Source organism: Melospiza georgiana, chromosome 1 (genome assembly GCF_028018845.1).
Source record: "Melospiza georgiana isolate bMelGeo1 chromosome 1, bMelGeo1.pri, whole genome shotgun sequence".
NCBI classification, from domain to species: domain Eukaryota; kingdom Metazoa; phylum Chordata; class Aves; order Passeriformes; family Passerellidae; genus Melospiza; species Melospiza georgiana.
Window position 1 is genome coordinate 6,732,284 of NC_080430.1, and position 17,350 is coordinate 6,749,633.

At 41.1% G+C, this 17,350-nt stretch overlaps 1 protein-coding gene across 1 annotated transcript in view; it reads right to left on the reverse strand.

Moving 5' to 3' along the window:
* RHEB (Ras homolog, mTORC1 binding) overlaps positions 1-17,350 on the reverse strand; it is a 39,390-nt gene that overhangs the window by 9,170 nt on the left and 12,870 nt on the right. The window contains exons 2-4 of the mRNA XM_058034830.1: positions 11,287-11,358; positions 4,989-5,056; positions 1,806-1,888 (exon numbers count right to left, since the gene is read on the reverse strand). Coding sequence (XP_057890813.1) covers positions 1,806-1,888; positions 4,989-5,056; positions 11,287-11,358 — 223 coding nt within the window. The remainder of the gene's footprint in view (positions 1-1,805; positions 1,889-4,988; positions 5,057-11,286; positions 11,359-17,350) is intronic.

Below are 17,350 nucleotides of genomic sequence, written 5' to 3' on the forward strand. Positions count from 1 at the left end.
CTGATAACTTTAAAAAGAGCATTTCTGTTAAGTCTGCTGTCATAGCTCTCACCCAGCTGGATCAATATTTGGATCAATATACACACTTTGACAGAAGTCAGGACAGATGAAGACTGTGATCCCATTGTCAGGGCAAGTCATCAAAGCTACAGAGTTACTGTGGAAGAACTTCCTATCACCTAAACACTGTCTTGATACAGAACATCAAGAATTGAACAAGACAGGATCATGGACACTGAAATTTTAAGGAAGAAACAACAACAACAAACTTGGAATAAACTGACCAAGAATAAATACTGATGAAAAGATTTTTGACCTACAGCCTTAATCTGGTCTGTCCTGTTTGTATTTTTACCATAACTTGGTGTAACTGATTGAATGCACCCAACGAAAACATGTTCATTCTTCACCTGGTGAGCTCAAGACATCATGAGGCAACAACTGGAGTGCCTGAGAAAGAACAAACCCTTTAGCTGCCAAACAGGGAACAGCACAGGTTGCAGAATCCCCTGAGGGATGTACACTGGTTTCAGTCAAAGGCACCCATTTATCAGTGAACTTCTCTGTATCTGCTTTAGGAGTGAAGCATTGTCTACTCAGGCAGAGAATACTGACTCCTATTTCATACAAGTTACCCAGCACCAGCACTGAACCTCTCACAGAAAAGCTCAGACCCAGAGAGAGTTTGGTAGTTTAGTATCTCTAGACACACATAAAAGCCTAACACGTGCTTGCCCTTCTCTACTTCAGAACTGAAGATGAAAAGCAAGAATGAAGAACTGTGAAATCTGTTCAACATTAAAGACCTTGCAAGCAGCAGAAGTTTGTAACCAGACTGTATCCTTCCTTTGAGAAGGAAAAAGAGCCAACAGGCAAGTTGCTTTACCTGTATTTTATGATAGTCTATCAAAGAGCTGGAAATGACCAGTTTTGTTTGATTCAGAGGAAAATATATGAAACACTTCAGCACTTGTAAAAAGCTCATCAACTGCCTTGAAAACAGAAAGGAAGCATCAACTTCTCCTACTTGATGAGACTGAAAGGTCTAAGGTCTTAATCACTTTCTTCAAACAAAAATTTCAGAAAATACTCAGCTGACCTAATAAAGATGTTGTGCAATATTAGAAAACCAACAGCTACTCAAGGATAAGCAGTATTTAAACAAAGCAAGATGTCCAGAGGAAGGGAGAAAATAACAGAGGATGGCAAAGCCACACAGAGGCTGATGTGTCCTGCATGACTCCAGGCAAGATGGACTCTGGACAGGGAACAGCAAGGACAAGAGGGACACTCTGGGACAACCTCCAGGGAGGATTATTTGCTGCAGCATGCCAGGAGAGGGTTTACAGTCCAAAAGCCATCTATTACTGTTTATATGAGTATTTCTATGGTTAATTCAATACAAGCAGTCAAAGGAATTTCAGTACTATGAAAAGCCACAGAGCTGAAGGAGGGATCGAGCTTGGGTACTTCACCTAAATGTACAGTGCCTTCAGCTTTGTATTTATGTCTGCCTTTCTATCTGATGCAAGAGCAATGAACTCATTTCTGAAATTATCCTTTGTACTTCTTACACCGCAAAACAATGTAGTTTAACACTGTCTCATTTCTTACATGGTACCTTGCACATGAGTCTGCAAAGTGTCTGACATTTGGGTCCGAGGGGACATTTCTGAAAAAACATTAATATTCACTCCTACTTCTAAAGGACAAAGGCTAATTGAAATAATCACACAAAATACAGCAGAGGCAGTAGCTAAACCCAGAAACTATTTAAAGAGAAGAACACAAACAGATTTTATTACCTTTTTATTGATGTGACTGAGTAAACAAGAATGTAGCCATTGATGTCTATGGAGTATGTCTGAGGAAATATGGAGTATTCATCCTGTGGAAGGAATATTGCAGTTAAAATTAAAGGTGACACAGCCCAGACCTTGATGCCATTAGATTAACATCAGTTAAGTTGGTCACATCTCTAAGACATTTTGATTAGGAAGTACATTCAGAATTTTTTATCATAATGTCACAAGCAGCATCTTAACCAAACCTAGAGAAGGCTAAAAGTCTATCTGTATACCCTACAATTTAATCTAAAGCTTTTATGGTTTATTCTCTCTAAGACTATGGATGAGCTGAAGCTCTTCTCAATCCTCTTATCCTGCTTAATTATCTGTCTGTATTAGTACAAAACATCCACTCTGTCCCACCACTAATTAGCAATTATGCCTCTTATCTTGCTGGTGATACATTTCAAAACCTTAATTTCAACAGCTGACAACAGGATCTAGCAGTTTGTAATTTCAAATGACACTGATCACATCTAAATTACCACAGGAATCTGGTAGGAAGTGAATAATTGGGGCTAACTTATGCTTATCAAATGCAAAAAATACAGTTATTAGTTGCTTTATGACAACTGTAAGTTTACATTATAGGACAAGTGTTTACATAAATAGAAAACCAGACAAAACCACCAGAAATTTACTCAGTGAATTTATTACCCCTCTAGAAAAGGGACTGACCAAATAGGCAAACAAACCAGACTGATATATTGCAAATAATGCAACACAAATACTACGAATCCAATGTTAAAAACCTGTTCCAACAAACATTCCCAGGAAACATTTCCATTTTGACAAGAGCCATACTTCCTAATGTATGAGTTCTCAAATTTTTAAACCTATGCTTTTGAAGATGTTAATTTTAGCTGAAGATCAAATAACCTCTCTGTTATTGTCATGGCTGAACAGATGGAGCAGTGCAATCACATAGCTTAAATCTAAGACACCCAAAAGGAATCAAACTTCCCTCACTGGCAGAAGAGGAAAAACTCTTTATAAATCAACTTCACAGATCCAGCCAAAAAAAGTTTGAAAGAGTAACACTTGGCAAAAGCTGCCTTTATTTGCCTTTATTGCTACACACTGAGGGCAGCCCTCCCCCATGTTCTCTGAAATGCCAAAGTGCCACTCCAGCTGGACATGAAATCCCAAAGTCAATACTCAGAAGGGATCTGAGCTAAGTCTGTGTAAAAAAGGTGAAAGTGCCACTCTGCAGTGGCTTGACTTTACCTGGAAATTCCCAGGACTGCCCCAGCTGGAATCTGGTGTTAGGTAAGATTTCCTTTTACACCCCTCTTCTGTGACCCTGTATCAAGACCCTTGCTGGACTGAACTGCACAAAGCTCAGTAAATAACCAGAAAAGTAAAGAGGCACAGGACAGAGGATGAATACCAAGAAAAGCAAGTGCCATAATCTCAACTGTTCCTAATTCATGACTTTATTTTTAGCTTGTTAGGAGATGGAAGGCAAGCTGCTATGCTCACTGAAACTCATGGGTCAAATTAAGAAATCTGTCAAGTGATAAAACAACGTTGCTACAACTTTTCAGGCCATAGCCAGGTTTTCAAAAGTATTTAACAAATCTGCAATACAATTCTTGCTGTGTTGTATGCACATGAGAACTCCCTATGGGCCATTAAGCAAGACAGACTTGAGAAAGAAATCTGTCCAAGCCACACCTTCCAAAACCCCAACACCATCTCCCCCCTCTAAGCCTGTGTGCCAGAAATCAAAGTTCAAATCATTCCATGAAGAATTAAATCTGAAAATAACCACAGGCTGGGAAAGAAGCTATTTAGGTTCCACAATACTGTATAACATGAAATCAATCCTCAGCACCAGAGGTATGTTAGTGGTGAGTCACACTGCCTTCCCAGAAGGCAATTTCCTCCTCCAAGAGGAATTTGTCTCTTATCACTACGTGACACAATCAGAGCTGTAATGCAAGTGCACTCACAATGGCACTGAGTGACACCTGTGGGGCTGCTGCTGCTGCTCACACTGCTCAGCCTGCCCCTCACCCTCTGCTCTGCAGAGCACTCCCCACCCAGCAATCCTGTGCCAGGGCTGTGCTCAGACACCTCTGAGTGATCACACATGCTGCTGATGAGCACCAGGGGCTGACACCTTATAAACACAGCATGGCTATTCCCCAGTGACACAGCTCTCTTCCAAGAAAGCAATCAAACATATCTATAGAGTCACAACCCCTCTGAACATCCCAGCTAGGAGCAGGTATCCTTTAAAGCCTTAAGTACTGGCAGCATATTTTGCAACACTAACATTGTTTAATACTACTCATCGCTTGGAAAAACCCAAAGGCATTGTATGAGATCATGGAAGACAAGCGCATGTAAGCAAAAAAAAAAAAAAAAAAAAGAAATTTAGGATAACAATACAGTCTAATTAGTGGTCCCTGATGAGTTTTTTCCCTCATATAGAGTCTCTCAGCAGACACAGCACTCTGGTGCACGGGTTCAGCCAAGCAGCAGTGTGTAATGAACCCCTGGACCTGTAAATAATGAAGAGCTGCCCTTGCCAGAGCTCCCAGCAGGCTGCAGGACACACCGCAGGACACGTGCTCCCTGCTCCTCACCCCCTCCCTGTCATTACAGACACACACATGAACCACCACGTTAGAATGCAGCCAAACTGCAGCAGTTCATTGCTAACTCAGTGAGTACCACCTACATGGATCTGTCTGCTCCCCATGACTGCTCCATGGATACAAGTCATGGTGGTGGAGCTGGAGCAGACAAATAATAAAAAGCCATGAAAAATTTCCCCATGGTTTACTGAAGCACCCTTTTTCATCTGAAGCAAGACTGCTCATTTACTCTGTAAATATTACTCAAGCTGCTGATGAACTTATGGACATCAGAGTTAAGTTTCCCCTCCCCTTTTTTAGGTACTCATTCAATAGATAGGGGGGAAAAAGAACTCAACCCAGTAACAAAACACAAACCAAAGCCTTTAAATAAACACTACAGGAGAAGTTCTTTAGTGACTAAACAACAAGTCAGGATAATTTTAAGTTAACTTTCACCTCTGAATGCACAGTCACTACCAACTTAGCCCAACAGGAATATCAATACCTGCTGTCATAATAACTTAGGAGAAAGATTCAAAGAAAGGTAACTTACCTGGCCAGCAGTGTCAACCAGCTGAAGATGATATTCTTGGCCATTTACTGTGATCAGTTTTGTAAAAGCTACAACAAGAAATAAATAAACAGGTCAGAATTACACACAAGGAAGAGATCAGAAATCACTCCTTTGTGCTATCATCAGCCAAGGCAGGAAGTAAAGAACTCCAGTTACAGATTTCTAAGTAGCAGTAAAAGGCTAATCAGATGCTGTACTTATAACTAGTCTATTGCAGGTAGCAAAACTCAGAAATTGAATTTCAGATTTCAGATGATTCTCACTCTGGATGCAGCAGCTTATTTCTTGCTCTCTTAAGTAAAAGAGGGAATAAGAGGAATAAAAAGGGGGATTTACATGCATTTCTACAAGATCCAGACAATCACTATTTGTGGTAACACAAGACACTTAAATTCAATTGGCATCAAAGCTAAGTTTGAACTTATTATAGGGTCTTCTCCTTGGTTTCCAAACAGTTTAGCAAGATCAATTTCCTAAAAGTAAATACCATGAGTAAGTGATCTGGACTGAAAAAAGGAAAAATCTTTGGGGCTAAAACACACAGAACTTATGATTATATTAAACCCAAATGATGACAATTAGCTAAGATCACCGTGTTACTTTCACATTTGCTGCAGCTAGCAGCCCATGCAGTCCCCAGCACAAAGTACATTCAGTCCCTAGAAGTGATGAGAATTGCTGCTCTTCCTCAGAGTCATGAAATGCCAACACGCTGTGAGCCAAGGAATCCTACCCAGAGTTTGTGTTATGCAACTGCAAAAGCAAACAGTGCCACAGCTCCTGCAGGAGTAATGTCCCAAGCAGAGCTCACAAACCTGGCTCTGGATGTCTCATGTGGCCTTTGAGACACACTTCAGACACCACTGCTGGACAGTGCTGACACACTGAGTAAAGTCTGTGTTATCCTCTAGTTGGGGTGGTTTCCCAACTAGTAGCAGTCCTCAGAAACATTATCTGCCCCTGCAGTGATGAGCAGGGAAACAGAGTGAGATGAACAGGTCACTCAGGTGAGCTGAGTTGGCCAAGAGCTTCCCAAAGCTGCACAGCTGAATGCTCCTAACCCTGCTGTGCAGTCCCTGCCCACGCCTGGAGTAGATGGAATTGGCCAGCTTTCCTCCTCCCAGCCCAAGGCTGCCCCTCTGTCAAGTCCCCACAATGCAAGCATTATCTTGAATAAGTGGGCTGAAATAGCTGAAACTGGAGGTTTCAACCCACCTCATAAATCCAATCCTCGAAAAAAAGGAGCAATTCAAACAGCAAAGCCACCCTAACAATATCTAAATCAACAGTGTCAAGTGTACCTATAGTTTCCATTACAAAATCAGCAAATGACATTTGAAATGGAGCCTCAAAGAGAGCTCCTGACTTACCCTTGTTATCCCCTAAGAAAGCTGCTTTAGCACATGTGCTGCCCCAAAACCAGTCTGGATGCTGCTGTGATTGCTGCCCACAACTCGAAGTTTTAGGTTATGAAACACAGATCCACAGTGGCTCTTTGCCTTGGATGAATGCTGTGATGGGGACAAACTGAGGCAGTGTTGCTACAGACAATATCCCTGCCTGGAGTCAGAGGGAAAACAGGCTCCTCTGGAGACACACTGCATTTACAGGTGTGCAGTAACAGCTCTCCAGTCTCCTGACACTGCACATACACATCAAAGCATCTGCACTCAAAGTAACTTCAAGGGCATCATGAAGTTAATATTTAAAAAGGGACAGACAGCAGTTTTTTCAGACTGTTCTAGAAGCCAGCAATGATGTCATTGCCATCATTACAGAAAGCACAGTGTGACAGAGACAGGAGAAGGGGAGCAGTGAAGGAGTCAGCACAGCCTGGTGAGGAGAGCTGTTAGTGCAGTGCAGAGCCCTGCAGCACCAAGCACAGCCCACTGTGTGAAGATAAATCTGTCTCAATGAAGTCACAACTAATGACTTCCATTTCTTTGCTGAAGCTTTTTAAAACCATTCCTAGTTAAGAATTTAATTTTGTGAAAAACCTGGTCCCCTTGATCCAGCCAACGTGTTCATTTCCAATTCCATCACCTATCATCCTAGGACTTCTGCTGTGCCTGTGCACAAGACAGACAACAATACAAACCACAATCCCTGCACAATTTGGCTCTTCCTGGTAGGCCAAGGACACTTTTCAGCAGACTTGACCTCACCTTAAATCATAATGTGAGCATCACCAAAACACTGCTCATTAACTGGAACATGGATTTTGGAACAGGACACTCTTTCACCTTGCAACATATAACTCCAGAGATCATCACTACCTGAAGATTGCAATTAGACCAGCAGGAATGAATTTATTTGCATGTGCAGCTCCATGACAGCTGCTGTGGAAACAAGCCATTCTACTAGGAAAAAAAAAAAACCCAAACAAACAGTAACAGGCAAAGAAATGCAGCCTTTAGATCAATAGTGACACTGAAGGAAGGTACAAGGGTGCTGTAACATGATTGCCACAACATGGCTGGTAGCTAAATACAATCACCTCCCAAGCTTTCCTTGGTTACCACCTCCTGCATCTCTTTCTATTTGCCTGCATTCCAAAGTCAATGCCTGCCACTAATCCACCAGGACATCTTTCACAACACTGAGATGTGTGATGCAAGAGAGCTATTTTTAGTTTTCCTCAGAAGCCTCACTTGCACCCCTTAGAAGGCTGCTCACCAGCAGCTCCAGAGAAACACAGCTCACCCTTCCAGTGCAGTTGCCAAGGCACGGGCAGAAGTTTAGCCTTGAAGATTCTCTGTCAGACCCATCCAAACCTACACTAGAGTAGGGGTCCTCCAGCCCTTTGCCCCTTTCTAATATGCTTTTACTCACATTTGTATTAAAAAACATGGGATGGAGGCAGGAAGCATGGGGGAAGATGTTCCTTTCCTTAGGGAGCCAGTGAAGCAATGTAGGGAAGAAAGGAAGACACAGAGCTGTGAAACAGTGCTAGAAGGCCCTCAATAACTGCAACAAAAACAAAAAGCAGCCAGGCAGGCTTTGGAGGACACATTTGAGACTTGGGCACTCAAGTAATTTTACTTGCAACAAAAGACACCCCTGCAAAGATGATGTGGGTGGAGTCAAGTGCACATCTTCATTACCTGATCTTTCTGACCTATTTGAGTTTCAAATTCAGCTTCTAGTTTTCATTCCTGTAAAATTGTTGCACTTTAATTTGCACTGCTCTTGGCTGATGTGAGCTGATCTGCCTGCAGAGCCCCATCCAGCCCAGTGCCCACACAGACTCCCTGCACACACTCCTGCTCTCCAAGGATCTTTCTCCTCTTTCCAACACCCCTGCAAGCAGCAGCTCCACTCGTTTCTCAACCTGGCTGTCTCAGGAATAGCCATCCATTGAGATGTTACTCCTGTTGGGACATTCACACAGGGAAAGTCTCTTCCCAAAGCAATTATCTCTCAGCTCCACTGCTGCCACAAAAGGATACAAGTTACTCTTCCTGACACACAAGTTTGGTAGAAGGAACAGAAATAAATTAACTTTCTGGTGCTGATGTAATATAAGCAAAGGAAAATGTAGCAGAGAAGCTGTCCTAACCTTCACAAACAATAAAGAAAATCTGATGTACCTTATTTTCCTTTTATCACTTCCAAAGACAGAGATTCTCACACTTAAAACCTGATGTTTCTACAATATTAGGTTTTACTCCTATTGCTCAAGGCTTATAAATGACACAACTTGTTCCTGTAAGAGTTTGATTACAGCTTGCCTTACATACAGTTTAGCTTTGCAGGTCAACATTTTGTGCAAGTTTTATTATTTGAGGACAAAAATTATAGAGTGCATTACCAGCAGTACTGCAGCTTCCTAAAATTTCCTCATTGCTGATAGAATACTGTAACAAATTATCAAGAACAATTGCTGGAGACAAAACAGAAATCACACAGACCAGACTATCCTTTGCTATGTATGCTTTTCATGTCCAAGTTTTGTTACATGTGTAGACCCAACCACCAGATGAAACTGAAAGGTTTTACACCTTATTACAATGCCCTGGAAAAACCAACATTCTCCAACACTGTCCATAGTATAAGAACCTGGACTTTTCAACCCTTTTTGCCAACACCATCCACCAAATCTCAAATCACAAGCCAGGAAAAGTCTAAGAGTTGTTCATGTACTTTGTATCTTTTGACCCTACACAGAATCAGAAACACAGCTGGGAGTGTCCAAAGACTTCGCTAAACAAAGATTTCTATTTAGAAAAAAAAAAATAAAGTACTACATTCTTAAGTCAAAAGAATTATTTTTTACTTAACCCATCAAACCCAGTTTCACATATGTCTTAAAAAATTTTTCAGTAAGTTTTGAATTTTAGTATTAAATTACAATGTGTTCTCTTGTCTGTTCTTCACAGAAGCATTTCTGACATTATCAGACCTTCTGGGGCTTAAAGATGGGACAGATTTCCCACTGTTTTGAGCCCCAGGGCATAACTTTTATCTTTTTAACCTTTACTTCCCAGCAACAATTTCTGATGTCAGAAGGACCTTTCAACTCTCTACCTTTCAGAAAGCAAACTCCCCCAGCCATGCCACAGATCACAAGACTTACACCAAATGAATAATGTTTATTTTCCAAACAAGAAAGAAATCAACTGAAAAGTTAAGGCTTTTCAAGATGCCCCCTCCCAACAAATCTTCACAATTCAGATCAAGCACACAGTGCAGACCAGGAGAGTCAAATAAGAGCAAAATTCACCTGCAGGGTACTTTTGTATGGTTCAGAAATGCTGAAGTTGTGAGACACACAGAGTTACAAACAGCAGCTACAGACAACAAGTAAAGGATGAAACAAAACAAATTTTGTACCAATGTGTCAAAATCCTAAAACAAGACACAGATTCAGTATTTTGCAAAGACTTTGACTCCATGTCTCTCAGTCTTTCTTCATTCACATGCAGCTGCATATAACTAAAAGATTACTTTAAATAATTTGCATTTATATGGCACAGACAGTGAAAAATAACCTGCCCCAACTGAATTAAGATTATAAACACAGAAACTCAAACCCCAGTATTTTGCTAGCAGCCTTAATTCAAGACATACCTGACTTATAATTCAAAGTAGAAAAGGATGATGGAAAGTGTTAGTATTAATATCTGTATAAGAGCTAACATTCAGACCAAGGGCCAAATTATCCAGTCTGACTTAAAATATAAAGCAAATATAGAGTTACTCAAAAAGTAGCATTTGAATTTTAGTTCTAAGCAATAAAATCATTCCAAGTCAAATATCCTGATAGCTACTGATTTGTAATTATGTACCACATATATATATATTAAAAAAAAAAACCCCTTGTTCTGCTGATTGCTTCATTCAAACTTCCAGAGTATCATCACACAGGCTTAACATCCTACTGCAGAAGTTCAAAACACTAAAAATGTGTGCTACACAAGTCATTAAAATACAAGAACCCCAGAGCTATGGTCATGAAACCACTTTCATTTGCCACATGACTAAAGTAAGCCAACATGATCAAATTACTCAGCCCAGCACTGCAGTTGTTCAAGTACTTTATGGGCACTGCTAGCTCAGAAAGAGGTGGCTGGATTGTAATGAAAGCCAGGTAACCTCTGAAATGACTTTTTCCTCTTGGCAGCATTTTAGCATTAGTGTCTTTACTCACCTGCTATGCCAGCTACTCACAAAGGTACTAAAATTATGTTTAAAAGAACTGCTAAGAGGAAAAAAAAAACACTTGAGAAGTCAAATACCCAGTATTTGCAGCAAGCTGATTGTGTAGCAGCCTTGTTATCCAGCTGCTGGAAAGGAGGAATTGAAAAGATTATCATGCTATCATAGCCTACCTTCTAAGTGGTTTAATCCTGATGGGTATGGCTGGCTTTCTGTTCATCTGGGTATACTGACCTTATGTGAGACTCTGGAATATCTGTATTTGTATTTGGTGGCACATTTTCATATAGTGTGATGTAAAGATTTAAAGTGCCACAAGTACATTAGGGGAAGCAGATGCTCAACAACACACAAAATATAAGGAGGTGCATTTTAGCCAGATTCATTAGGTGTCTCTTCATTTAATGTTAAAAGTTCAGCTGTTTGGAGAAATGTGCACACAGTGATTTCCATGGTGCAGCAATGTAGTATTGGTTCAAAGAATAATAAAACTTCTGTGGTAATTAATGGACTTTAATGTTAATATGTAAATACCCACACAAGTAACATGTATAACCCCAATGGTTTCTGATATAAATTAGTTTGGTGCAGAAGAGGAGCTTGGCAGTTATTTACTTACTGTTCTCTATGGTTGGATCATATGAATCAACAAACTGTCCTTCCACAAACTGGATCGTCAGTGAAGATTTTCCTGTAAAGCAAAGGAAAGAAAAATCTGGAATGAAACAAAATCATCTGCTTGTTATCACTTCACTGCTTTCCAGTAGATACACCAATTTTTTATCTATCCAATGTGAGCTCTGTGTGGTTCATTTAAACTATCTATACATGACAACTGACCTATTTTTAATTTAAGTGCCTATTTCTAGTAACTGGGTCTCCTGAACATATAAAAAGCACTGCAAAAGCTACTCAGCATATGTTCTGCTTTTGTTTTAACAGGGCATAATTTAAATTATTCCTCCAGTTTAAAAGGAATCTAAAAGCAGCACTGCACGATCCTCATAGAACTAAATTTAACAAACTGATATACTTGGAACGTTTTTCTGTCAAGACGCAAGTAAAATTCAAAATAATTTTCAGTAACCACAGAGAAAACTTGGATCGAATTAGCCAAATTTGGTTTTACTAGGAGACTGGACAGATTCCCCATGACAAAAGGATGATCTCAAAATTCTTGAGACCAATATACTCTCCTATTAATCCTCCCACTGCCACACCACAACAGGCCAGTGGATGCTGTATTTTAAGCAGTGACTGAAGTGGCATAATTGGATTTTTCTTTAAAGCCATTTAACTGCTACTTTAGAAGACAACATTCCCCATTTCACTTCAAGAGCAATGCAAAGCACTGAACTTCGTAGCAAACTGAAAAAATGGGAATTCATTTAGTCTTGAAATATTTTATAAGATGGTGAATCACATACATTGACCATAAAAAGCACCTTTAAAGCTCTGCAACAGAAGACTTCTCAAAGCATTACTGAAGCCTTAACACAATTTCCATTACAGCACATCATGTACATCTGGGAATCTCCTAGATCCTATTACATTATGTTTACTGGACAAATACCCTCTTACAGAGATTGCCAAGTGCATTAGCTGCTTTGGACACGAGCACATTCTTCATGCTCCTTTATACTCTTTTCACCATCAAGAAGCACAAACAAAATACAACCTCAAGTTAAAATTTTGACTCAAAACCACCCGACTCAGTGGAAACCTCTCAATGACCTCTCAAGTAAGCAACATTGTGGTGGAAATATACAGTATCATTGTTTAAAAGAATAAATTGCTTTGGGTAAAAAAACTGCCCACTTCCAGAACTCAGAAAATGTTCTTTCCTAAGCATTCCTTCAGGAGATATTAAAAAAACTGTCTTCCATTTCATTCTCTGCCATGTTTACTCCTTTGCTCTCTCCTATCAATCATCAGCTTATTCAAGAAACAACGCTAAAAAGATTTCCAGACAAACCCCGCAAAGACCAACCATCACCAAGATTTTATCAAGTTGCTTTTTCTAACATCAAGTTCTTAAGATACATTTCCTGGTCTTCTTATCATGAAAGTGTCATCCTCACAATGCACGAGTTGACAGAGGACATTTCACTTTAAACTTCACTTGCTGTTCCCCCAGCAAGGCACACACACCCCACCCCCAAATCATCCCAATAAAATCAGATTAAGGACTGAAACTGCCTCCCAGGAACTTTCTGAAACTGTGTATTTTGGACACCATTTAGAAAGTGAGCAAACTTCCAAGCTATTTCTCCTTTAGCTATATAAACTTATGAAGTTGCTACCCAGAGTTCATGCTCCCAGATTCTTTGCCAATACCAGCACATTAAGCACTCCATTTAAAAAAGAAAAGGTTAACTACCCCTATATTAGGCTGTTAGATCCTCAAGGTAAGAGAACTAAATTCAGTAAAGATTATAAGTGAACTTTTTTCCTCCTAAGAAGGATTCTGAACTAACTGAAAGACTTGACTGCTGCCTTCTGTCTGTGCTAAGCCTGGAAACTGAATAGCAGAAAGAAGTCAGAGCCAACAGAAAATGCTGCATTTCACACCCAGCTGTATTAATTACTGCTTTCCTCCTAACAGTGACAGAAGAGGAAACAGATAAAACCAGTGTTCCAACACTCTCCTCCTAAATTCCTCCAAGCTTTATAACAAGCTTTCCAGTAATGATGTGTTCATGATCACGAGGCACAGGGAAACTCTCCAGTCTGGGATTCAGCACCTACCCCTCAGGGAAATGCAGGCAACTGTATCCCACTGAACCAAGGCTTCCATGGACACAGAAATCTAAACCATGAGTCATTCACACCCCGTGTCTCAGCCCATGAGCAAGCAGCAGGCAGAACCCTGTGACCAACAGCTTGGCTTGAACTTTGCCCCACAGGTTTTATTCCAGGTCTTTGACCTATGCTCATGGACAGAGTGGAAAATCGAGCTGACAGTTTAGCTCCTATCTGCTCTTGCCCCGGAGAGATCAGGCAAGGCTTTCAGCGAGGATTGCAACACAAACACAACTGCCCTGCCAATTGCCAGCTCCATCTGGGGGCACAGCAGGGAACACAGGCTGTCTGCATCTGCAGGCACCACGGGCACACTCAGCCTCAGCAGCACCAGCGAGTCTGACACCAGCAGCAGAGGCTTGATTAGCTGATTTCTCAAGGGTGCACACCTCAAAGAAGCTCAGCTCTAACATTCTCCTTTGGAATGCAGCCACACATTTTTGCAGCTTGCTAAGCTTCTCCTTGTAGCATCCTCCATGCTGGTAAATTCAAGATATCCACTGTATCTGAGTTTCAAGAAAATAAATATCCATTGATAGCAAAGGGAGAAGTGATATGAGCTGAAGCAAGGCTGGAAGCTGGGTGCAGAGCTTTGCTACAGGAACTCAAAGTCCCAGGTACTCCATGGCAGAGTTGTAAGCAAAATCCTCCAAGTTTACTGACTCTCCCTCTCCCTGAAAGAACGGCACAGAAGGGAAGGGCTGCAAGAAATGGGTTTCAGGAAAGTTTAGAATATGAGTCCCAGGTAACTGAAAACTCAGCTTAAGCTGTCCAGAAGTACCCAAAGTGTATTTGCATACACAATTCATTATTTATGGTATTATGTGAGAGTGGTAAAGAAAAGAGTTTTCCACTGTCAAAACAGAAAAGGAGCAGATTTTCAGACAGAAATCCAGTTCAAAAACTAAAGCTGTTGTGTTTCTGTTCATACACTAGACCACTTGCACCATAAAGAGGATGCATAAGCACTCTGACTAGTGCCATCATAGCACATCAGTTTCAAATGCCATTGCAATTGTCAAGGCAAAACAATTGCCAAATTGCGTTTTACTCATCTTTTTACTACTTGGACAAGAGCTGTGGTATTTATAATCTAGCCTTAAAATTCAAGCTTTACAACACCAGGCAGTTTACCAAGGAGATGAGCAACAGAGCCTGGGTGGGCTCAGGACAGCTGGCCTCCCCAAAGAGGTCATGCCCCCTTTCTGTGCACCACCACCTGCCTGCTGTCCCCATCTCACACCCTGCCCTCCTTGCAACAGACACAGGGAAAGCCCAGATTAAACCCTCATCGGCAGCCAAACTTCTCCCCAAGCCCAGGAGACAGAAATGATGCAAGCAGGCAGCGAATCAGTCAAACAACAGCTCCACAAGCAGGGCATTGTGCAAGCAGGGCAGCACAGAGCAGCTTATCTCAACAGGAAGGGTTTCTCAATCCCTGCAACTGCCCACACAAGCCATCAGTAAACAGTTTGTCCTGCTCAAGAACAACAGCTACTGAGGAGCTGCAGCTCTGTTGGCAGTGCAGATGCAGTTTCTTTAACCCATCTTTTGCTATTAAAATGCATGGTTATGTGGTTTGCATCATCATTCAACACTGAACAGCTGCCAGCATCTCATCTACTCCTACCACAGGCACAGCACCTTACCCAAGCTAGTCTCTAGACCAGCTTAGTAACCAGACTTACCTAGTTAGTCTCCTTAGGTCTACCCAGTCTTCCTACAAAACAAACTACTTTAGGCTTTGTCACAAAAAGCACACAACAAATTTCATAATGAAATGTTGTTAGTCACATCAAATTAGGTAAATCTGGCAGCACATTCAACTTACTGCACTGCACAGAGATGAAGTTTTCATACCAAAAGATACACTGATTTAACTTGAATGTTGGGATCTTTATCTTCTTTGATTCACAATCCCAAGATGCACAAAATGGAGACGCTGGCATTTCCATAGTGCAGATGATCCATCCTCAGAGCACAGAGTGGGACTGAAGGACTTCCTGGAGCTAAGGGAGATTGACTGGGTTGCAAAGAGGATTTACAGCATCCCTCTCTGACAAAGATCCTCTCACAAGATTGCAGACTATCTCAGAACCCATCACTAGCTCATCATTCATCTCAGGCCACATCGTTAGCAACTTTCTATAGTTAATTAAGACACCCCCCCAGGTACTAATTATGGCTGTGTAGTTCCTGTTTTGCTGATCATTGCTTTGTATTTGGTGAATTAGTCTAATGACTATAAAAATGATCCATCTGGGTCAATAACGAATTCTGTTTCTAAATCTCTGGAGACAGAAATACAATGAGTAGTTTGTGTTTTACTCAGATGCAACTAAATTCTATTAGACTTTTAATTGTGAGGAATTAAATAAACATCTACAGTGAGCTGTAGTTTTATACATTTTTGTAGTGATTCCCTCATGATGTCAGCATTACAGTAACAGGATTAGAAAAATATTTTCTGATGCTTAGAGACAAAACTCTTCCTCAATTCCTGCACTTGCTCATGGTACTCGTGCTTGATTTGCAACAGAGTGGTAGCTGGTAGCACTCCTCTCTCAACATGCTCTCTGAGCTTTCTGGAGGACAGACTAAAGGTTGCAGTTCTGAAGGAGTGAAAGTTGCAGGACCTCAATGACACATCTTCTGGTGATGTGATAAGGAGCTTCAAACACTGCAGAACCCTTTATGACAAACCAAAGAGCAGAGGAGCTTTTCAGAACAACCAAAGTTCTTCTTTAACTTCTTTGGCACTCTATCTTGTTGCTACAACTCTTCCCTGCCTTCTCCTGTTCTATTTTATTAAATTAGCATCTAAGGAAATACATTTGAAGTCTCAAGCAAGGTTTTGTAGCAAGAACTACTTCTGCTGTAAAGGAGGAGTTTCTCATGATGGTCTGTAACACCCCAGAGCATGAGCCTGCTGGGAGATGCTTGTTTCCCTTCCATCTGCATTGCACAATCTTCTTGAGGTTTATCAAAGGTATTCCTCTGCAAGCCAGAGGAAATCTGAGAGCAGCCATTTAGAAACAAAGCCACATGGCTTCCTTTATTTTCTTCAGCTTTCAAAGCAATCTGTACTCGCAGGAGTACTTGCAGGCCTTTGCTAGGTCAGCAGCCTTCTGAACACAAGCCAAGGGTCCTAATGCTATCTAGATCATATTTCCTGTAAAGAAAGCAAGAAGAGAGCATGTGCTTTATTCCCTGATATTGAGCAGCAGGCTTGTTCCATCCTACAGCAGTGCTCATCCCTCAGTGCTCACTTAAACTGTGTTGCAATGTATCACATGTCCAAGCAAGTATGTAGGGAAAAATTCCACTGCATTCCTGCAATGGCTTACACTTCCAGGCAGTCCATTTTGTCTCCAATAAAGTCAGTAACTACAGCAAAGAACTGTCAAGAAATCTTTTAGTCATTTTAGCACACAGTCCAGTTACCTCTGCTTGCTACCCTTGCTGGCAGGAAAGCACCAGGCTGCAGCTTTCCTCCTGTTTCCCTTTGTATAAGTTACAGGAATTTTAATTCCATGTGTTTACTGTCAGTTGTCAAAGATGGGAAAAGGTGTTACAAAGCTTCCAAAAAAACCCAAAAACCAAAACAACAACCTCACCAGGCCATGGAATGCATGCTTCAAACAGGTCAGGGGAGCTGCATCCTGGTGTTCCTTAACTGCAAAGGAAATTCAGACATTGCTACCCCAGACAGTCAACCTGTATTTCTCAGATAAATATCATCCTCTGTATCCCCTTCAGACTTCCTGCAGAAACTGTGCATCCCTGCAGCACCTTCCCACAGCACAAGGCTTAAAATATCTCAGGTGGCAGCAGAAATTCAATGGCATTGGTAGGTGGGTGGTGAGCAACTGCTTTGTGCA